The 23998-nt window shown below is 41.5% G+C and overlaps 1 protein-coding gene across 3 annotated transcripts; it reads left to right on the top strand.

Moving 5' to 3' along the window:
• Positions 1-280: 280 nt before the first annotated feature.
• herc3 (HECT and RLD domain containing E3 ubiquitin protein ligase 3) lies at positions 281-23917 on the top strand. Of its 3 annotated transcripts, XR_013937178.1 has the most exons (26): positions 281-360; positions 1391-1741; positions 3580-3739; positions 3997-4073; positions 4576-4797; positions 5669-5760; positions 5963-6093; positions 6203-6354; positions 7058-7131; positions 7833-7957; positions 8115-8174; positions 10908-11019; positions 11420-11609; positions 12539-12702; positions 12816-12929; positions 13154-13180; positions 13467-13565; positions 13701-13871; positions 13977-14120; positions 16100-16266; positions 17346-17412; positions 17977-18059; positions 19286-19469; positions 19971-20073; positions 21618-21922; positions 22020-23917. XR_013937178.1 is itself a non-coding variant. In XM_080520235.1 (25 exons), exons 2-25 carry the CDS (start codon positions 1519-1521, stop codon positions 21824-21826), a joined length of 3150 nt encoding a protein of 1049 aa, XP_080376361.1. In that variant the 5' UTR covers positions 281-360; positions 1391-1518; the 3' UTR covers positions 21827-23917. The 3 variants fall into 3 exon arrangements, 2 of the variants coding, with proteins under 2 accessions (XP_080376361.1, XP_080376362.1); XM_080520235.1 differs by having other exon boundaries at positions 21618-23917; XM_080520236.1 differs by lacking the exon at positions 281-360 and adding an exon at positions 552-672 and having other exon boundaries at positions 21618-23917.
• Positions 23918-23998: the final 81 nt, after the last annotated feature.

The raw sequence follows: 23998 nt of genomic DNA, 5'->3' as shown, positions 1-23998 counted from the left end.
ATGTATACATTGTAAACACATCCTGACCTCACATTAGTAGCCTAATAAAAGCTTAAAACATTGTTATGAAAAGTCTACAAGCTTATATCAGGCAGGGCTATTGTGGGTTTTTTCTCAGTTAAACTATGTGATGGTAACAAATCATTTAGCAGTTTTTGAAAACGTTATCATGTACAGCAGTTTGATTGAAGGGGTCTTAAAATTAAGTTATAAACAAATTATCAACACTGAAGACACGGCTGACGTTGCCATGTCACGCCACCGTGCGTGATGACGTCATCCGCGCTGTGACTTCCGCGTTTGTTTTCCGAGCTGCTGAAACGAAACCAGGCGACCAAAATCCAGAATGCGTGTGTTAAGGTAAACTCTTTTTCCTCGCCATGTCGCTAAGGGGGGCGACAGTACGGAGTCGTACACTGACCGTGGAGGCGGCGGGGCGGGTGGGGGACCGACTGTGTGTTTTGGTGCTGAGCGGTGAGCGAAGCTTCGAGCCTGCTAACGTTACGTTAGCAGGCTCCTCTGGACGCTTCGACCTGTCTTCTCTTTTGAAGTCTGAAGTCACTTATGTCTGTGGAGGATGTGTAACTGCGGCTGCACACTGCGTTTACGCCGAAGATACGGTGTTTAATTAGCGCACCGTGAGCCTTCTGTTCTGCTGACACACGACCGAAGGTATTTAACCGTTTAGTTTAATCGAATCAACGTAAGGCAACTGATCTGCGTCGTTGATCGTTATCGAGGAGATAAACGGCAGCTAACATGGATCTTACTTATTCCAAAAAGAATTGGCGATATATAATAAGAACCATGCATGGCCCAACTTGCCCCAAGGTGGAGGCACAGTGAGGATGACACAAGCTCAAACGGCCAGAAATAAAACTTGCTGTATTAAATTCAAACAAACATAATTTCACCACACTGATCAATAATTAATAAGAAATCACTGAAGCTTCTATCCCCTCGGTGTTTTGTTTTGACCAGTGATGAAAAATGGAGATGTGTTTGTTTGCAGGTGACGTATCATCGTCGGACTGTTTCGCTTTGTCTCGAAATATATTTTTTTCCCTCCTGCTTTTGTGATTTTACCACCTTGTGATTTTATTTTCAATGGTGCGTGTTACCTCACAACTTCCATGGTTGACTCAGTTGGCTAAGGCAGAGCTGCTTGAAGCTGCTTAAGTCAGGATTACACTGACAGGGTTGTTTTTTTTTTTTTTAAACCTACTGCCTGTTCCTCTGTCATGGTGCTTACATCATTCTCACACACAACTACATGCCCCCTTCCTCTTAGCCCGTCTCTCTGCTTCATTCTCCAAACAAAAGTTCCCTGGGAATTGACACATGGAGCACGGAACAGCGACATGATGGTGTTGATTTTGCTTCCTTCCAGGGTTGGGATTTACATGAAGAGGAGAAAGCGGGGCTGCTCTCAAGCTTGAACATTAGTGTCTTCCTCCATCTGGCCGCCACTCGTTCAGCCTCTTCAGATTGGCGCTCCTTCCCTCCGCCCTCACCAACATGCAATGCTGGGGGAACGCCAGGGATGGGCAATTGGGTATCGGCGCGGAGAGGAACCCCGTGTTCCAGCCAAGGAATTGCCATGCATTCAGCGGGCGGGGACTGAAAGAGATCGCCTGTGGAGGGCAACACTCGCTGTTCCTACTGTATGACGGCAGTGTGTACACATGTGGCTCGAACAGCTGTGGGCAGCTGGGCCACGACAAAACAGGGTCGTCACCGGGTAAGTGTAATACTGCTTTAGTTTGTTGGCTGTTTTTTTTTTTTTTTGGGTGAGAAGTTATCACCAAACATGACACCTGGCATCGTGACACGGTTACAACTTGGGTTTTAGCTGCTGACCAGATAGTGAAGTGAACGCCTGAAGCTTTCACTTCAAAAAAACCTCAGATTTTTTTGGGGGGGGTTAGTTTTTGCAGTCTCAAGGTGGTTCAGAATCACCAATTCATACACGAACTCGGACACCACAGTCGACGGCTCCCCGGGAAGGTGCTCGACCTCCATTGGAACCGATTTGAGGTTCAGTGTCTTTGCTCAAGGACATTTAGACATGTGGGCAGGGTGAGACCAGCTTTTGAAATCTGTTGTTGGAAGGTGACCTCGTCTACCAACCGAGCCACCGCTGCCCCCGAAAGTGAATTAAAATAGCCTGGACTAAGAAGTTGCACCTGGATTTGTTTTTGTGATCACTTTGCATATTAAACTAAATAATCATTTCCGTTGTGCTCTTAGTAAAGATTTTACATTCAGTTCAAGAATATTTAGACGTTGACACAATTTTCAGTGTTTTGCCAATTTTTTTTCTTTTTTCTGGGGGGAAATGATCGTTCCTATTCTTATGGCATCATCTAGTTCATGTGTTGGTTCTCTTTTTTTAAATTTTTTTTTTTTAATCAAAACCGTTCATTTGACCACATAATTTATCTTTGCTCCGTTTTCCTTTCTGTCTGATGGCTTTTTTTAGGTTTTTCAGCCTAATCATTTCTTGCTGTATTCATAGCGATAACTTTTTAGACTTTATGATGAGTTTAAATGCAAATTTCACTGTTGGAATAAACACACACACCTAGTTATGGAGCAGTCAATGGTCCAGTAGGTGGAGTTCATATGACTTGTGTTGTAAATTCCACACTCTTCACCTAATTTGGATGGAAATGCCTTCAGATTAAAGTTGACTGTCTGCCCTTGAAATGTAATTTGATTATTTTGTTTTCAAGTCCATTCTGCTTGTGTACATTTGCTGTGACAATTGGCCCAATTTCCAAATCCGTATGGACCCGACTGCAACTGGTTTAGCAACTATTTTCTTTATTCGGCTTCACAACATTGGAAGAGATGCTCAATTATGTGTTTTATTTATCTTCATCAAATTATTTTGGCACAAAACAATTTTAGTTAGAAGGAATTTTACTTTCCGTGGTGGTACAAAGTGATTTCACGTTAAAGTAGGTTTGTGCTTGAATCATGAGTGGAAGTTTGCAGTGCTTGGTTCTTTTTTTTGGCATGGGTAACATTGGGTAATGTTGAATAAATACCCAAGTCACTGGACCTGCGGCAAACAATCAGGCTTTTTAGATACTTTCTTTTCTCTAAAATCTTTGAAAAGAAATAATTAGATAAATATCTAATTGAAAAAAATATCCGCCTCTTCTCACTTGTGGGACTAATCAAATGTTTATTTCATCTAATGTGCACAGGTATTTGACTACACATATGAATATTTTTGGCGCACTGGCATCGGATTTAAGACGCCTTCAAACATTGAGGTTTTCTGAGTATACTGTTATATAAAAGCTCACTTTTTTGTTTATTTAAACCTGCTCCATTGTAGGAAACAAGTTTATCAACTTCATAGGTAAATGGTCTGCATGTGGGCCTCTGACTAGGTTTGTTTCGTTTTTTTACTTTCGTATTGTGTTCTATGCTGAGTCACTGTTGTGATGTTATTGAGTTTGAATGTTCTCCCTGTGCGCTGGTCTTTCACCGGGTTAATCCGGTTTCCTCTCGCAGTCCAAAACATGCATTTGACAATATGAAGCGTATTTTCCCTCATGTTCACAGAGCTGGTCGGGGCTCTGGATACCCAGAAGATAACGACGATATCGTGCGGCCGGGCCCATTCGATGGCCGTGAGTGAGCAGGGGCATGTATTTGCCTGGGGGGCCGGGGAAGAGGGCCAGCTGGGCCTGGGGACCACAGAGACGACCGTACGGATCCCAAGGTGACTGTACCGCGCACCAGAAATGGAATTTTGTAAACGGGGAAGCTCAATTTGTCTTTTTTTATTTGGTAGTTTTTACTCTCGATCCCCCCCAACAGGTTAAAGATCAGTATATGTATAAGCTTGGCAAGAACTCCGTTCGTCATACAAATGATTCCGTAATGTCACCAATCTGAAAAAAAAAAAAAAAAAAAGAGTCTGGAATCTTATTGTGAATTCTTGGCTTGATGAATTTGTTTTTGTTTTTGTTTTTCCAGGCTGGTGAAGCGATTGTGTGACCATCGCATCTCCCAAGTAATGTGTGGGAACCAGCACTGCATCGCACTTTCTAGAGGTGCGAAAGATGGTGTTTCTTCATAGCACGCGGCATGGTTCACACTTTGAATCTTCCATCCATACGCAAGCCTTTCCCAACTAGTTGTCCACGTCTGGTTGAAATCAAAGGTACTAGAAAGGTTCTCTAATCTAATCCAGATGATATAAACTGATAAGGACTCCGCACCAAACTGTAGGGGTAAAATGATCAAAACACCTGAGAAGTTTTTTGTCCACCCATGATGATTCTTTTTTTTTAAAAATGTGTTGGTGCAAACACCAACTTGATTATGTTTATATAAAGTAACCCATGTCTCCACTATCAAGGCACGGAACTGTGAATGTTAGGTGTTGGGAAACAGTTTGGCGCTGCGCCAGCATGTTTTTTTTTTTTTAATTTGCACATTTATGGTTTGTGTTCAAAGTTCCACCCGAACCCGGATTAAACCGAAACACTTGTGCTTGTGATAGAAGTATGTATTCGTGGATGCACTCATTCCTCTCTGTCCTCTCCCTCTCAGATGGCCAGCTGTTCACGTGGGGCCAGAACACCAGCGGCCAGCTCGGTCTGGGGAAAGGAGAGCCCAGCAAGCTGTCGCCTGCCCTGCTCAAATCTCTGGCAGGGATTCCTTTGGCACAGGTCGCCGCCGGAGGCGACCACAGTTTTGCCCTGTCCTTGTCCGGAGCTGTATTCGGCTGGGGCAAAAACAGAACTGGACAACTGGGGCTCAATGATAAACAAGGTAATCAGCAGCTGGTTAGAGACGGCAGGGATACTATACTGCTTTGGCAGTATAATGTAAAATCTTTGAAGACATACGATATTGCCGATAGTTTTTATTTTATTTTATTTTTCATCCCTCTTCAAGTGTCGATTGGACAGCAGTGTCATGGATCTGATTGACCGAAGGTTTACATGTGTGAGACGTTGTTTACACTTGTAATTAAGTGCAGATACAGGTGGAAGTGACCCGCCAGCTTGAGTTTGATAGACACACAAAATAAAATGCACACTGTTAAATTAGGGCATTTGCCTTAATGATGATGTAATGTTGGGTGTTTCTTGCGGAGTGCAGAAACGACTGTGAAGTGTATATACTGACCGATTGATTTACCCGACACGTTGCAACCTACAACCCCTTCAGTTTATTCTCGATTTTCTTTTTAAGTGTATTCATGTTTTCTTTTACCTTCGCCACAAAATCTTACGGCCTGAAAAATGGAACGTAGCAGTATTTTTTTTTTTTTTTACTATCATCAGAAAAACACAAAAGTAAAAAGGCCTAAAGATGTGCCTCCGTAAAAAAGCGAGGTTGAAATTTTTTATCACAGTGAGGAATTAAAGTGGCGTCTAAAGGTTCAGTAATCTCCAGGTGAGTGATGTACATCCAGCGGCTTTGTCTTCAAAAATAAAAGCACTACGGACTCAAGTGCAGTTTCTCATATAAAATTCAATACATTTTCAAAACTCGTCGTGTCAACTGAGCTGCGAGGTTTGTGACTGAATCCTCCAGTTCTTTTTTCGGGACCAGATTTAAATGTTGAATGTTGGATTGATTGCGTTTTCTCGATATCTCTAAGTCAGCATAACGGGAACGTTTCCTCGGTCCTCAGATCGTGCCGTCCCGTGCCACATCAAATTTTTGAGATCTCAAAAAGTTGTTTACGTCAGCTGTGGAGATGAGCACACGGCAGCCCTCACAAAGGTATGGATGATTGAGAGCACTGCTTTCTTTTTAAGAAAACAGTCTCTTTTCAGTTATGTCTGTCTTATTTTATTTGGTCTGCACTATTCATCAGGCTTAAAAAAAAAAAAGCACACCACCTGGCAAATGTGTTTGCACCAAAAATGTCTTCTGACTAACTGCAGTGGTGTGCTAACGGTGACTATTGTTTTCTTTCTGACAGGATGGTGGTTTGTTTACATTCGGCGAAGGCTCCTTGGGTCAGCTGGGTCACGGCTCCAACAATAACGAACCGTTACCCAGACGAGTGCTGGAGCTCATGGGCACTGAGGTTTCCCAGATCGCCTGCGGCAGGTACAATGACGGCCACCGCTTGACAGAGCTTTTTGCTTTGGGGGGGGGGTTGTGGGGGTTGTCCATGTGTCTCTGCGTGCAAAAATTCCAGTTTGTCTCTTCTTGCCAGGCACCACACGCTGGCGTTTGTGCCTTCCTCTGGCATGGTGTACGCGTTTGGTTGTAACAGCCACGGCCAGCTGGGCACAGGAATCCTGGGGGACGCCAGAAGCCCGTGTCCCATCAAGGCCAGTCTCTTCTCTGGGAATTTCCACACACGGGGTGAGCAAGAGCTACATACTTGATATCATGCAGGGTCCTGTTGATCTTTGCGAAACACCACCGTTCCCTCATGAGCCACATCCTGTTGACATTCTTACCTTCACTGGAGGAGATGCAGCCAGAATAATACATGTGGATAAACCCGAGTGTGTGACATGTTTTCAAAGCCTGCTCTTATTTTGTAAGTGGAGCCAATAGTCTTTGTGACTCAAACTTTTATTTTTTTTTTAAAGCGCATGATTACTTGCATGAAAATTAAGAAATGGCATTACATAATAGCCATTTAAAATACAATTACAGCACAAAGATCAGAGACCAAATGTCCTTTTTGTGGGTGGCTGGACTTCTCTGTTTCATTGTTGCCGTGTAATTGAAAGGTGGTTCGTTAATGAATGAAGCTGTACAGTTTGTTGGCAAATGATTATATGTGCTTGCATAAATACGACACAAATAAAGACAGCTGCTTGGACTTGGATTCACCACAAATCAGCTTATAATATATTAGCTGTGACTTTAAAGTTAATATTGGTAAACTAACGATTCTAAGGAACATCATATTTTCATGTGTTCATCACCTAGGTGCACCTTGTGTGCATTTTCTTACAAATGCAGTTAAAATACTTACCAGTATATACAAAGCAATACAAACTGATTAACTGTTCTGGAAATGTTAATATTTATGTTTTTACTTCTATTTTTCAAGATTCAAAACTATGTGCAGTGACCAGAGTCATCTGTGGAGGAGATCATAGCTTCTTACTGTTCTCAAATGGTCAGGTATGTACCTTCTGTGGGGTTTTATCTGCGCTCTACGTACAAAGCTGTTAATTTGATCTGTTAATATTTTTGAGCAGTCTCGCCACATATGAGATGCTCGGAGGTAAAAATTCAAAAAGTCAAGCTCTTCTCAGGCTCAAGCTTTGGTGTCAAACGTTTAATTCAGAGGCCACATGCAGTCCTACACAACTGGACCAATAAAAAGATGACGTCACTTAAATCTTCCCTCTTTTTCTGCTTTTCATTTATCACTCATCTTTGAAAATGTTCAATTCTGGCTATTAAAGTGAGTATTACACCCTAAACATGTGGATACATGTTTATTCTTTTGTTTACTCGTGCTTCAATGGCAAAATATGCTACCCAACTGTAAATGATCCCTTCTATAAAGCCACACACTCCAGTTGTGACCGTTTATCGTTTCACCACAGGGTGGCATCAAAGTCTCGTCTTTCACCACTGCCGGGGCTCGCGTGGTATATGAAGCATTTGTTTCACACAAACCGGCAGGATTGTACACTGATGTGAACCCTGCAGCCTCAGCCACACACCCAAGCAAAATATTTAACCTTCAGGCGTGTTCTGTTTACTTTGTCTTCTTCAAGGAAATGGACACATCCCAGACTGAACCGTCTGGAAGTACGAGTGTAAACAATCGCCCATGTCTGAGCTTCTGTTGTCTTTGGTTTTAATCTCTGCAGAGTCCAGCCACGCCAGAAGACTTCAGGGTGATTAATGTCAGTAAAACACTCTGCCCCATCAATTACGAACGGCTAAATTCATGGAGGTTGAAACTGATGTACAGCACAGACTCCGCTGTCACAAAGTAAGTCTGCGGTGAACATGGATTACTCACAAAGTTAGGTTGTTTTACATATGATTATCTTGAATTTTTTTTTTTTTTTATTTCACCAATACTTCCATTTAAACCTGTAAAATGATTCTGTCTATTATTGTTTTATGCTTTGTTTCATTCTCCACAGTGACATCATAATTCAGCTCTCCTCTGCGGCTTGTTGGAACGGCAGCTTCTTGGACCAAAGGTGAGAAAACATCATTTGGAAGAATCATTGACACATGCAGCATATTTGGCCCTCACTTTTGAAGGAGCCCGGACTCTGGGGTGAATTAATAACAAGTTTTGCAACCTCAGCTGCAACAGTTGGATAATACTGATTTGAATGAATCTGCTAATTAGTGAAATAGTGTTTATTTTTTGCTTTGTTTAAAAAATAAATAAATAAATAAAACTTAATCTTGAGCCTCGGGAATAGATTCATCCATTTTATGCGGTTCCTCATTTGAAAGTTTGAATTGCTTCAATCTATTTGTCTTCCTGTGTCACAAGGTTTCTCTTGTCTGATGATGCAATATCAGCAAAGAGCTTTAATCAGCAATGAGCGCTTGAACCTTGATAGCATCCAAGATGGAGCTAACCATAAGAATTGAGCAAATACTGATGTACTTTGTGGACACGAAGGCAAAGTGAAGGTTTATAATCGGGCTGAAGGCTACAGTGGATGACGAAGGCCATCTATATCCAGATTCAACTATTTACTCTTATTAGTAACGGTTCTGTTAATTTATGTTGTTGCTTCCGTAATAAATAACGGGAGAGAAGCTTTTGTAAAATAGTTATGGAGTGGTGGTGTAACCCTGTTCCTGATTTGTACCTTTACTGTGTTCTGCTAAAAATAGCTGGGCACACGCTGAGGGTGTGGCTGGACGCCACGCAGGCAGGTGACAGATGGTTCTGATGCGCGTCCAAACCGCAGAGCGCCACTCCATCGTCCCACTGAAACTCTCTCCAAGTTTCTAAAGTTTGCAGCGGTTTCAAAGTCGGACAAATATGAGAAAACAGGACGGGTAAAACTTGTTTTCAGTGAACTTTCATGATGGAATAATTGGCTTTCACAAAATTACATAAACATTTTTGAAATCATATTGGCAGTTTTGTTGCACAGCTCGAAGCCATTCAGAGAGACCCCCGTCTTAAAGTTTGAGGATTCTTTGGTGCTGCTTCATGGGAGCTCCCAGCTGATTATGGGTGAAAGCGGAGTACATCCTGGACACGTCAACCGTCCATCACGGGACGAACGCAGAGAGACGGACACCCACACACTTCTAATCACACATAGACACAATAATACTTTGTGTCGGACTATGTTAACTGGTCAACCTCTCTGTACAGCAGAGTTAATGTTGCATTTTGACTTTAGCCCTCTTCCAGCTTATTGTGAATACCCACCCCCTCCCCCCCAAAAAAAGAAGAAATCTTGGAAGGACCGATTCATTCATTCGTCATGTTGCCTTCAAATTTGAAGGTTAGACATGTTGTGGAGGGAAAATGGCTCAGAGAGGAAAGGTCACAGACTCCTGTCCTTGAGGAATGAACTATTTGCTGACAATAGTAAAAACATGCAGATCCTGTGTTCGAATGCGCACATTCTTAAGTAAACAAGACCTGTGTGAACTGGTTGACCTCACGAGGTCCGCGCACTGTGTCACATACTCTCGCTTGGCGTACGTCACCTCCGCCACTAAATCGTGCAGACCGTCAGGGCTGGGAAAGATGTTATCTGCTCTTCCAGTGAGATCTGTGCGACTGCATGGAGGGCGGAGGAAGTTCTTCTGAAGCAGACTCTTCAGCAGATGGTTATCTTGAACAGGGTGGAAAACAGACCTCTGCACATAATCCGAAGAGTCATTTTCCAGTGATCTTTCAATATATTCCCCCCCCCCCCCCCCCCAAATTAACCAACTGACTGTATGTCGAGACTTTTTCTGCCTCGAGTGTTTAAAGTGTATTTGAGTAGGCGAGCGCTAATTGATAAATATCCAGTAAGTGTTTATTGTTGGTCTGCAACTGTTTTGACTCTTATGCATGTTTCATCAACGTAATTTATCTTTCTTAAAGAATTCAGTTTTGAAAAAGGTGTGTTTTTATCAGTTGTTTCAAGTACATTCAAACCACCATTAATTCTTTTTACAGGGATTTCTTCTTATAAATAAAAGGAAAAGATTAATGTTTTGTTTTTTCCTGTTTTTGTACTTGGGGAAGATTTTGTTGGGAATAAATAAAAGCTCGACTTTAACATTGGAGTATTTAATTTAACTTTAAATTGATTTATTTGAATGGGACAGTGCATATTAATGAACAGAGATCCAGTGCTGTAAATCTGCTGGATTTAGCTCACAGCTAATTTTGAAGTTGTACTAAAACACAACAGAATGTGATTCATATCCAGTAAAATTAGGTTCCGATGAGCAAAATGGCCAAAGTGATATTGTGTATTTCACAACTTGGATATATACAAAAATTTTTTAGAAGCTTTCACAACCCTGTTGACCAGTGTTTTTCTTAGAGAAGGGATATTCTGTGATTGTTAGTTTTAAATAAACAAAATAAAAGGCACAAGTGACCACTTGCCCTCCTAATAAAGGTTTAATACTGTGATAGTTGATGTGGGAAATGGTGGCTGAAGCTCAGGTTGTGTTGTTTTTGGTTGAGGAGGTGCTGTTGGTGTTCTTGCTGCTTCATGACTCGCAGGCTGCAAGGAAGATCTGCTTCAGGATTGCGTTAAATATATTGAGACTGTGTGTGTGCGTCTCTAACCATAGCTCAGGTTGCACGAACTCCTTTTAGTGAACTTCACTCACAACTGACCCGCCAGATGATTTTCTGGAATAGATCCGTGTTTAATCCAATTCACTCATGAATCTCGCCGTGACCCATTTCCTCCCTCTCGGTAATCACACATTCTGTTTTTCCACAGTGATGACATCCACTTCAAAACCAACCCAAAGATCCCGGGCATTGATCTGAACTCTGTCAGAGTGCTGTTTGAGACTCTCAGTAAACCGGCCTTCTCTGGGCTTCTGGAGCAGGTAATGATATTTCGATATAAAATTATAATTTTGCCTCGCAGCTGTTGGTTAAAAGCAACCTTGCCGAGTCTCTTTTAAAAGTACATTAAGTTCAGCCTCAGATCCACATCACAAACTGCAGCACTGAATCATCTCTTCCAGCATGGACTTCATAATGTTAGGTTTGGGATTTGAGCGATTGAGCCCAGGATGAAATAAAATCTGTATTCAGGATGAGGTCACAGTCCCGACGAATAAGAGCCTCTCCTTAAAATGTAGTGACCGATACTTTTTGTTTTGCCAGTTGGATACAGTTTGTTTTGAAATTTTGAAACATGTTCCATGAAGTCTTTGCAAAACGGCACACTGTCATGTTTCTAGTAAACATGTTTCTAATATGTGCCTCGTCCCTCTTGTCCAGGCCACCAAGAGCTTTGAGAGTCTGCTGATCCCTCAGCTGCCGCGCTCCCCCCCCGACGTCGAGGCCATGAGGATCTACCTCATCTTGTCCGAGTACCCGGCCCTGCAGGACTCCAAGAACTACATCCGCCTCACCATCCCCCTGGCAATGGCCATTCTCCGGCTTGATGCCAACCCCAGCAAAGTACTGGGTATGTTATTCGTATGCACACGCAAACATTTTCCTTACCGATGGAGGATGTGGCTCATGGCTGAGAACACGGCGTCTCAAAGTGACGACAGCGTCGACAGTGCACTTTTGCTTCAACTGATGGGAAAAGAAAAAAAAAAAAATCCACGAAGCATCAAAGAAGGTCAGAAATGCACGTAGCGTCTCCAAACAGAAGAATCATGCTGATAACGAATGACGAAGGTCAGGATTGATTTAGTTTAGGTAAAAGATTTGTTGTTGCTCTTGGATGAGAAAAATGGCAAAGACAGAGATGATACTTGTAAGACACTAAATATCTTTTTATGTCTATGACTTAATGCTTATTTGATTCAACTGAAAGGTGGGAGTTTAAACATAAACAAATGGTTTGGGTCAGTGGTTTTGAGTGTACTCCTCCACTGGGGGCAGCAGGAGGAAAAACTAAGTATTGGTGGGCCGCCTCATGAATGTGACAGTTGCAGTTGTGACAGACTGAAAAAGACTTCGTACACTTCAGAGTGGGTTGAATTAAAAACATCTAATCAGCATGTGAATAGTTTTTGTCTGTGGATCCCAACCGGCATTGAAAATATCTTATATATAATATGAAACACATTTGTGTAACACTTCTACACGGCGTGAAATAAAGCTCATCTGTCATTCCACACTTCTAAAGCCCAGAGTTTAGACCAGTTGTCTTCAAATTTGTACGAAGCAGCTTTTTGTGGGGTCCTTTTGATATTTGGAGTGAACAAAGTTCGTGGTCAGCTCAGGTTTGATAAAGTTAAATTCTTTGAAAAAACTACGAAGTAAAAAGTATTAAAAAAAGAAAGAAACTGTATGAATAGCTTGGGTATGAAATATTAGCAAATGTATATTTTGTCTCGATTTGTAGGTCAAACCCCCCCCCAAAATGATGTTTCTTTGCAGATAACTGGTGGTGTTTTGTGGACGGCAGTGTGTTCACCCGAATGGTGGACATGTACAAGAGCATCGTCGTGTTCATGCTGACCGGAGGAAAGACGCTGCTCGTGCCCGTGTTCTACGAGAACTACTTTCTTGCCACGTTGAGGCTGCTGGAGAAGCTCCACAGGGTATTCACAGAAAGTTAACCCGAATAGGAAATTATTGCCACTATTATCTAGAGTCGCATCTTTCCTGGAGGTAAAGCGTTTTTTTTTTTTTTTTTTTTTTTTTCTGTTGCCAGGTAAATTTAAAGGCCCACCATGTGGAGTACAACCGCTTCTATATCCCTGACATCACCAGCCTCGTGGACATCCAGGAAGACTACCTCAAATGGTTTTTGAGTAAAGCCGATATTGTGAGTGCTCATGTTTCCTTGACAGAAAAGATTTTTTTGCTTCCGATTTTGCTCATTGATCAACCGTTTCAGATCAGCTGTAGTGTAAGACACTTTCCTCATGAAATGCTAATCACCTTCTAGTTCATGGCTTTCTTACCTGTCTAACATTGAAGGGATTTTTCATTCTTCTTGCAATGCTGCTTAATAATTTCTCTCTCTCTCTCTTTTTTTTTTTTTTTTAGAAAGTGGGATCATCGTCCCCTTCACAGGTACTTGCATCAGCCATTAACCCAAAGCTACATCTCGAACACTTTAGATACAATGTGAAATATTAGTTTTTCTCAAAATCAAAACATAATTGGAATATTTTACACCTATTTTGTTTTCTCCTCTATGATTTAACTTCATTAAGCCATGAAATTCAAAAATACAGTCATGTGGTTCTAGATAATGTCACACATTTGTTTGGGGACGCACCCGTCAGAGCTGTATAGCATTAAATCAACTCTGAAGTTGATGGCGTGATTAAAAGCACTCATTTGTTTTTGTCTGCAGAGTGACTTTCTCACAGTGAACCTATGTGCCTATCCGTTCATACTGAACGCCCAAGCCAAGACAACCATGCTGCAAACAGATGCTGAACTGCAGATGCAGGTAAACTGAAAATGCATCTTTGGGTTTCATCAGGTCAGAATAGCAAAACTCCAAAAGTTTGGATGATTGTTAAAAAAAAAAAAACGCCCTGTGTTTTCTTTTCTCTCTCCATCTCTTCCTCCACCTGTGGCCAAGATGGCAGTAAGCGGTGCAAACCTACACAATGTCTTTATGCTGCTCACGCTGGAACCCCACCTCGCTAGGAACCCTTATCTGGTGCTTCACGTCCGCAGGGGCCATTTAGTAAGTGACACTCTCCGGGAGCTCACCATGTACTCGGACGTGGACCTCAAGAAGCCGCTCAAGGTGAGACGGAAGCAGAAATGAAACCCATAACGTTTGATCTGATGATATTGAAACATGATCCCCCCCCCCCCTCTATTCTTTCCAACGCCTTCTTCGTGACTCCAGGTCATCTTCGATGGCGAGGAGGCCGTAGACGCAGGCGGCGTGACGAAGGAGTTCTTCCTGCTGCTCTTAAAGGAGCTGATGGATCCTGTTTATGGGATGTTCACTCATTATACAGAGTCCAACCTGCTGTGGTTCTCAGACAAAGTAAGTTATTGCGGTGACCTGCTGAGTAGTCATCAGTATCAAGTTAGTCTTGATATTAAAAAAAAAAAAAAGAGTATTTCTATTTAGCTCAATTCATTTTAAGCTTAGTTTTTAATTGATTTTCCTTCAACAGTTACATCGTCAGGACATAACCTTGAGTAATCTTTATGTCGGCGTCCTTGTCGTTCAGTGTAGGTTGTGGTAGTGTCGTCTTCTGTTATGTAATCACTCTTTTGGCTTTTTACAGAAAGAGGATGCATATTGATTCAAATTACTTTGTTAAATTTCATAGGTAAAGTATCCTACATGTTTTTGGTGCCTCATTTTTTTTTTTTTTTTTAAACCCCATTATATCTTATTCCAATAATCAAATACATTCAAAATGATTTATAAGAAAATGCCACAGCAGAGAGGAAACATCACAGCAAGTCATTGTTGATAACTGAAGCGGTTGTTTTAGTATCTCTCATGTCCTTCGCATGTCAAGGTTGATGTGTCTAATGAATTCATCATATATTCTTCTCGCAACACTTAACTTTTTTTCCCCTGGGTTTTTTTTTCAGTCAAACTTGGCCAAGATTTTAAAAGTACTTTCAAATTATTTCATGACGGGTAAATTTATCATTTGTCCCACGAGTTTAATGTGAACTTATGACACCTGAACCCTGCAGTGTCTGCAGCGTTTTTAACGATTTAAAGAGGTATGTTTTTGAAGGTCCCAGCTGTGGAAGAGGCCAAAGTGTTTCGACTGTTAAACAAAAGCTCCAAACTAAATGTAATCTGCACTTTCCTGGATGATAGGAATGTTCTCGGGACTCTGGTTTTGACTTGTGGGCACCAGGTTGCTCCATTAAAACAAAAAAGCAAAAAACAACATCTTACATAATATCACACTATCATATCAGTGGATTTCAGTCGTTATTGTGGCTGTCGTTGGTTTGCTATGAGCCTTGACTTAGTTCCACCCTGTGCTTCAGTCAGTTTGGAGACAAACACATTTTCCCAGCGGGTTTAGTGCAGTTTTAACCTTGAGGGATGACCTCCCGATCAAATGGATATACGGTCTTTTACCAAAAAGACTTTAAAGTTTTGATTTTCAATAAATCCAGTGAGCTTTTGTCCCCGTTTATAGTTCACAGCATTTCGGTTCACTTCGCTTTTGTTTTGATTTTTGCACTGGAGGAAGTGAAGAATGAACTGCAAAATGTGCTGGCTGTCATTTGAGCTGTTGCAGTATTTTCCAGGAAAGCTGCTGCCCTGTGCAGAGTTACAATATGTCACTGGGAACATTATTATTTACAAAACACCTCTATAAGGGAACATGTCCCTGAACTCTGGTCGTCATCAGGTGATTAAATGATATCACTGTGTGAATACAGGAAAATTAGGACGGAAAATAATTAAACTAAGTAAATGTACAAGCACTGAAGTGGAATCGTGAAAGTTACTTTTAATCGTGTGGCTCCCGGTTCTTCTAACAGGCTTCAGATTCAAATGATTCCTTTTGTCGAAATCACGTCTTTAGTTAATTTTATTTTTCAGTCGGTTTCGTTTTCCTGTGTCTTTGTATCTTTGCACAGTGACATGCTGGTTCATACTTTCTCCTCATGGCGACGAGGTCTTTGATACGGATCCGGTGACTACGATGACTCAAAAGCATGAACATGAGCTCAACTGAGGGCCCTAAACTAAACTGTCCATTCAGGCTGCGTCGCTACCAAACGTCATGTGATTCAAACTGAAATTAAAATGAGAGGAACTAACTGCTTGTAAGACCAGATTCAGAAGTAAAAGATTCAAATAGGAAATTGAAATATACTTTTAGTTTCATGCGTTTCTAGATTTATGACGGAAAGAAAATGGTTCCAAGCTTTTTCAAAATTTTAATTCTATTTATGTCCTCTGATCTCATGAAATGTTCTAAAAATCTTGATGAAATTTAATTAATTGTGTGTGTCTGTGCCTTTGTGTGTGTGTAGTGTTTTGTCGAGGAGAACTGGTTCCACCTGATCGGGATCATCTGCGGTCTGGCCATCTATAACTCCACAGTGGTGGACCTCCACTTCCCCCTCGTTCTCTACAAGAAGCTGCTGAACGTCTTGCCCACGCTGGAGGACTTCAGGGAGCTCTCGCCCACGGAGGCCAGGTAGCTGTCCACCTTCCATCATGTCCGCCTCGTGTCACCTTTGAGCTAATAGAAAAGAAATATCTGTCCGGATGTAGAATCCGGGAGCAACGGTGGAATTCAAACCTGAACCCGGAAAGACAATCACTCTGAACTGAGAAAGTGTCCCTGTAGGTTTGGCATCGTCATGTCGGATTTAAAGTGCTTTTCTTCTCAGCTGTCGTACCGACTGCTGTAGCACTTCATTAAATTTAGAGCATGAACAGTTTGTAATCGTCTCCTGCAGACTATGGATTTAGAGATTGGAGCTCATTACATACGGAGGCTTCACATCTCATTTCTACGGAGGGACGATAGCATGAAAGGGAGCTGCCTTTTTGAAGGATTGGTTTTGGTCCGGGAAGGTCTGCTCACGACCCGCTGAAGATTATATCTCCGTGTTGGTCTGGCAGTGGCTTAGAGACGGTGACGATTGGGCCTCTTCACTCTCCACACTGCCTCCCGAGACCCTCATGTGGGCGGAGCGACAACAAGACAGACGGCGAAATGTTGTGTTTGTACATCGACCGGAGCTCAGTCGATGAGGCCAAACCACAACACAATACTACCTCACCCTCCCTGACCCAACCGTGTTTCCTTTGCCAGCACATTGCTCCTCTTTCCATGTTTCCTGTGTTTCAGTGGGAAAACGAATCCTTCATATTTCTTTAAGGAACACTTACACAACATCCTCTGAGTCATTCACTGTTGTTGCCAGTATGTTGCCGCCACACCATCAAGCCAATGTGTTCAACCAGCCTGCCTAACAAATAGCCACAGAGGAAGCCATGTTTGGGATTTTTGATGGAGTTCAGAGGGCATGTCGGAGCCCGACATGCAACGATGACAAAATAATGTAGAATCATTAAATATTTCACGTTTAAATTCCATTTAAGTCTTTTTACATTATTGACCAGTTATTACATTTTGAGTTTTATTACATTGTATTTTACAACAATTCGGGTCGTTGATCTTCGCCGCCGTGTGCTGCAACACGCTGTGGATTCAGCTAAAATGAAGATTGTACAGGGGTTAACAGTGTGTTTATCTTCCTCCTTCAGGAGTCTCCAGCAGCTTCTCGACTATGAAGGCAATGATGTGGACGAGACGTTTCTTCTCAATTTCGCTGTAAGTGCGTCGTGACTTATTTCTGTGAATTGTGACACTGTTTATTATTGTCCATGTTCTGTGTTATTTGCATATTTGTGACCCTTGAGATCTGTTGATGACGTAAGTAATTAGAAAAAGAGTGACTGATCTGTTAGTTGGTGGTTCAAAAAGTAAAATCATTCTGTAAATCAAACGGATTAAACCTGAAGTTAATTGCAAATTCTATGGGGGGAAATCCTTTTATTTACATTTATTTCAATTCACTTTCTATCTCTGATTGCACTGATAGTTTCCAGAATGTCAGAAACAACAGATTTTTTTTTAATGCGTTAGCTCCACGTCCACTCTTTGTTTATTCTGAAGCTTTTGAACCGATATGTAGCTAGTTTTTGTATTACTTTCTCATTCAGTGTAAATATTTGTTTTGAAGCTTCAGATTATATGAAAAGGTGAATGTAGAGTAACCGATTGGCCCGTGCAGGCAAATACATGCGATCAGAATGTGTCGATTACTCTTGACAAAATGAGAAGGATTTGACTTGTAAGCTGTACCAAACTGCAGACTTTGTGTTCTCGGCTCAGATCACCAGGGAGAACTACGGCATGACGGAAGTCAAGGAGCTGATCCCTGGAGGAGAAAGCATCGCCGTGGACAAAAACAACAGGTCCTACCGACACACACGACTTCGAGACGTGTCTCAGATAATGTTTTAATTTCGTCCTCCACATGCTTTCACCGCTCTTGTTGTTGTGCCGAAGTTCCGCCGATCGGTGTGTTGGAACATTTACTTTGTTTCTTGAATTTGACGCGGTGCCAGCGGCTCTGATTATACAGTGTGTTGTGGAGGCGCCCGCAGGGCGTCAACGACGTCGGGCCGCTGATGAGAACGGCAAGTAACCCACCTTGTTGTTCTGCAACGCTCCGATATAAAGCCGCCAAATCAGGAGGAAAATAATTGAAGCCATTTGTTGCTTGTTGTTGACGTCAGTTTGTGCTCAGCTGTTCGCCTGGAGTCGAGGTCGGTTTGTGGGACCGACGGTTCCTGGCTTTGTCTGCCTGTGTGAGACGGTGTGTTTGCGTCTGGCAGTGACACAGAATGCAGGGCTGCGTGACCTCTTTTGTTGGAAATATTTCTTGAGGTGTGGCGCCTCTCTGCACACGGTGCGTGTTTACCTTCACAACGATGTTTGCCTCCTTTCCTCGAGCATGAGAGGGCCTCTGGTTGCTCCTCCCAGCAGTTTCACACACTTTTACATCAATAAGACAGTTTTTACAGCTTCTTTCATCATCATTTTTTTTGTTTGTTTTTTATTCCTTCCCCTTTTTAAACAGGATGTTTCAGCAAACGAAACGACAAGCCAGCATTTTTCTAAATAGCTGCATAGTTTTTACGACTTGGCATCAGTCCGAGAGTGAAAATCTGCTTTGTTTTGCTTGTTTGAATGATCGTATGGTTAATGTAGGACTATTTGACTTGTCGTGGTCTCTTCAGGCTTCAATATTGGTATTTTGTTCATTTCAGGACTGTAAGTCAGTAACTTTGAAGAGTTTATAAATGTATCTGACTGGAAATGTGTGCAGAATTTGGATTTGCTCTGCAAATAAAGTTAATCTCTGGAAAAAATTTATAAAATGTATAAAATTGGTGTGTTTGTATTAAATGCATGTCAGACATTTCTGTAGTTAAAATGTTCATATGCACATTACTATGTTATGTATTACTGGGCTGTGTCTGATTGGAAAAAAAAAAAAAAAGAGAAAAAAATTGAAAATCTGAGTGGAAATCAAGTCAAGATATGCAGATGAATAATCCTTACTTCTTATTCGCAGACCGTTACGATGCAGCCGCTCCGCACAAGTCATCTGACGTTCACGGTTTGCACGTTTCAGGAAGGAGTTTGTGGAGGCCTACCTGCGCTACGTGTTCACCGACTCGGTGGAGGAGCAGTACGCGGCCTTCTCCGCCGGCTTCCTGAAGGTGTGCGGCGGCGAGATCCTGTCGCTGTTCCAGCCCTCCGAGCTGATGGCCATGGTGGTCGGCAACAACAACTACAACTGGGAGGAGATGGAGAAGGTCGGTGTGGGATTCCATCTGCTGGAGATTGCGTCATTTTATTGAAGCAGTCTGTGGCGTGTGGTTTCATGTTGATGGTGTCTCGCTGGACAAAGCTAAATCTGTTTGTCTTACATCATCTGGGAAGTTATCCGCAGACCAACATGGAGGGAGTGGTGAGCACAAAGAAAATACTTGGTTCAGTCAGAGCTTGTAGCGTTTGCTTGGAGTACACACAGCATGTGTACCGAGGGAATACTTTCATTTAGACCTTTACCTTTACTGCATCCACATTTTATCGCTGAAGTAAAGTCGGTGGATTGAGGATCATGTGTCACAGTCGCTCACACACCAGAGGTGACGGCTGCCGCAGCTGCTGCTGTCCACACTGACACATTTATCTCGGTTTTTCAAATGCGGTCGGTGGAGAATCTTTATGGATTTTCCGTCGCGGTTTTATGGTGTGTTGCTCTTTATTGACGACAAAACATCGGACAAACCTTCACTGCATCTCTCTTCCAGAATGCCGTTTACAAAGGCGAGTTCACGGCCACTCATCCAACAGTCCGATTGTTCTGGGAGGTTTTCCACGAGTTCCCTCTGGAAAAGAAGAAGCAGTTCTTGTGTAAGTATTTAATTGGCTCATTGCTAAATCTGAGAGTTTCATTCTCATGCTTTCACCTGCAGGCGGTTACAAGACCATACAAATACTGTAAGAATGTGCTGGCTTTAACAATAATGACTATGAAAATCAAAACGTATGTCTGAAGAGGTTATTTTGACAAATTAGTGTATTTTGTTAAGAAAAGCAACGTTATTTGGGATGAAATCATCAGACGTTGACCTACAAAGATTAAAAAAAAAAACTGGAAGGGATTAATTAATACTTACAAATGTCAGAATAAAATATAAAAGCAATACAGTGCAACATAGAATGAATGTTAAACCTCTTGAAAACAACACATTGATACGTGACGGTGGTTAACGTGGCCTCGGTAGTAATATCTAATATCTTTTATCAGATTAACATTACTCTGTTTATTTTGCTTGTTTGGTTTCTGTTTTCTTTAAGCCGTGTTGCACTTTGAGCTGCTCTTTTCCATAAACTGGTCCCTCGGATGTTAATAAAGTTGGGTTGAAGTTACGAATCATAAAGGAGAATTATGAGCTCCCTGACGGCGTCAACTGCGATTTAAAGACGTGTCGTGAAATGAGCTTTTTGTGTTTGTGTTGTGCTGCACAGCTGCTCCTGATAACGGAGAGCACTTTAAAGCTTGTAATGCGTCATTTGACAAGTTCGTGTCGACGTCCCCAACACAAATGGATTTACTGTGAAATTGAGATGTTCAATTACAAAATAAAAAAAAAAGAAGTTGAGCTTTCAGAGGTTGTGGTAGAGAGAAATTGTATAAAATTAAATTAAACGTGTGTATGGTTGTTGAATGAATCTTTTATTTCAAACATACTAAATAGGGAAAAAAAGAGAGGAAACAAGAAACATTTGAATGAATAAAACAAAAACAAAGAAACAACACAATCCACTTGATCTACCTTTGCATGAACGAAAAGGAGTAGGAAGAAGTAAAAACTTACTCCGACGCCTCAAACACTCCAACTGTCAACCACTCGGTGACAAAAGTTCCTTAGAATTTAAACCAACAGATGCTTTGGTACTTTTTTTTTTTCAAGCAAACTCACACAAAGATGAACTCTAACGCTTCTACAAGAATCATTCCTTTATATATATTTTTAAAGTGAATTCTCTTTGATATTTGTTTTATCCCCATTCCTAATTTATTCCATAGACGGTGAGCAGAGATGCCGGTAACGTGTTAATTTGTAACATATACATTATATTGGCAGGAAGCCCCGCCCCTTTTTTCAAGAGTTTTTAACAAAACCGGTTTCCTTTTTTATGCTTTTTCGAGGGAACTGCGGCAACACTGACGTTGACCCAGACACTTTTCAGAGTCGTGCGTACTTTATGCATCTTGAAATTTAGCTTCCCTCTAAAATCATAACGACTCGCTGTGAGAACATTTTCTGGATATTACCCGGTAGTAAGTCGTTCTTTGCTTTGCACGTCAATTGTACATAATCTCCCACAGTGCTTCACTCGCTGTTTGTTTTTTTTTCCCCCCCTCACCTCTGTGCTTTCCGTCCCCGAAGTGTTCCTGACCGGCAGCGACCGCATCCCCATCCACGGCATGGAGAGCCTGCGCATCGCCATCCAGTCCACCACCGCCGAGGAGCACTACCTGCCGGTGGCCCACACCTGCTACAACCTGCTGGACATGCCCCGCTACCAGACCAAAGAGACCCTGCGGCGCCGCCTCACTCAGGCCGTGGAGCAGTACGAGGGCTTCAGCCTGGTCTGAGCGCAGTCCCACCCGAGAGCCGACGCACTTTAACAGCAATACTCCCTCCTGCCGGGGAAGCATCTCTCTTCGTTGAGCATCTTTACCCTTGAAAAGGTCTGTTTGTAGTTCAGAGTGTTTATGTTTTTTGTTGTTGTTGTTTTTTTTTGTTTTTGTTTTTTACATTTTTCGGCACATTTTCTCAACCTTTCAGGACCAAGTTGAGCTTCGACTGGCTGTAATGTATCCTAACACTGAAATAATCTGAGCGCTGAGCTTGATGCATGATGACCTGGGATTATTAACAAAAACAAAAAACAAACATCGGGACCGGAAAAGGTTGAGAAAACTTTTGAGTGTTTTTTGTTTGGGTTATTTCTTCTTTTTCTTCTTATTTAATAATCAACTCCTTAAATTCTATTTTTGTCCTTCAAAGATTTATGTTGTTACCTTCAGACAATATATTGCTTTTTGCTACTTTTAATTTATTAAATAGAGTGGTTATTTTTGACAAAATAATTCTGTATACATAAATATATATATATATATAAATAAATGTATGTATATAGCACTTTGAATATAATCTTTACCAGAGGTGTTGGGATCCTTTTTAAATATGGATACGGGCATGTCCTCCCTGTTGGATGTGGACGCCAACAGTATCTGGCACGCACAATGGTGAAACATGGCGGTTAGTATTATTATTTTCATCATGAAAATCCTTTGGCATTCCTTGTTGATGTTTATCTGGGGATCACAGAGGAGAGGACTTTGTCTTGAACCTGCATTCAACAGTGTTGCCTTTCTACAGCAAAACCTACCGTCTGGACTGGAAGCTGACTTTTAAAGGTGATTTGTACTGGATGTCATCTGTGTGCATGTTCTTGAGTGAAAGCAACAAAAAAAAAAAGCCAATTAAGAGTTTGACGTTTTGGGAAATGCACTCATTCGCGTTCCAGTTTTCTTGACGTGAGACCTGCCGGATAAAACCACAAACTAGTTTCAAAGTGCTTTAAAGTCTGTAAAAGTTCACGTAATATAAAGCCTCAGCTCATCGTTTCTTCTGTTCATCAGCAGGTTTTTAAAGTTATATCTTATTCTTTGTCTTCAGGCCGCGATGGGTGTTACGGTCAATTCTGGTTTTTGGCAATAACATCAAAAAATAATATACTGTGAGCTGCAAAAAAAACATGATTTAGCTTTAGCATCTGGCATCTTAACAAAATGAACATCCAACCATCCATCTGCTGCTTCTACATTTTGAGTTTTGCTCTGCTAAACAAACGCGAGTTGTTGAGTAGATATGTGAGCTTTTTACATGGTTGCTAGTTGGTTTTACTCATTATTTCCTGTCCGATTCATTTATTTTGTCAAACTCGACCAACTTCATCAGTCCGCCAGAAAGTGAGTGAACATATTTCCCAAGATGTCAACACAAACTATAAAAACCTTAGAAAGAACCGTTGTAATCTAGTTTGGTCTCCGCGTTGCAGATGAAGATATTTAAAATCGTAATAGTTGAATTTTACGAGTGTATGCAGACGACTTATTAAACACTGCATATGTTGGTCATTTAATGAAAAGCTGTGTTGTATCACTTGTTCCAAAACTTTGCCCCGATACCGTTATTTATTCCTGCAGTCCAACCTTTTAATCCAAAACGATGTTAAATTAGGTCGTGCGAAGTGTGTGAAGTGGTCTTACAAATATATATATCTATTTTTTTATATATTTCATATCTGACTGGCGTTGAAGTGACTTGACACAGTAAAAATGACTCGATGTGTCCAGGTTGGCACATCTGTTCAGCAATAAAGACCAGATGGAGTCGACGTTGACGGGGATGAGTCAAAGGTCTTAAACACTGAGCTCTTCTGAAATGTTCTTTTCTTCTTCTTTTTCCTCATGGGATCGTTCATCTGATTGCTTCGCTCTATACTGCATGTACACACATGTTCAGTCAATATTTGTCTGATTAAGGCTGATTTCTCCTGCTGATTTTAGCCCTATGCAAAGGTTTGTGCAGCCCTGGACTTTTTTGCACCTTTTATTGTGCTACGGAAAATGTGACTTTTTGCATATTTGTTCTAAATCGAAACAAAGCTTTCTGTTCCAGCCAAGTTTTAAAATAAAAAGATTGATTTTAAAGCAAGTGTTGCTGTATTTTTGTGTTTTGTTTTTTTTTAATGAAGA

The sequence above is a fragment of the Blennius ocellaris genome (assembly GCF_963422515.1).
Source record: "Blennius ocellaris genome assembly, chromosome: 3".
NCBI classification, from domain to species: Eukaryota; Metazoa; Chordata; class Actinopteri; order Blenniiformes; family Blenniidae; genus Blennius; species Blennius ocellaris.
This window is presented reverse-complemented; position numbering and strand designations above follow the sequence as displayed.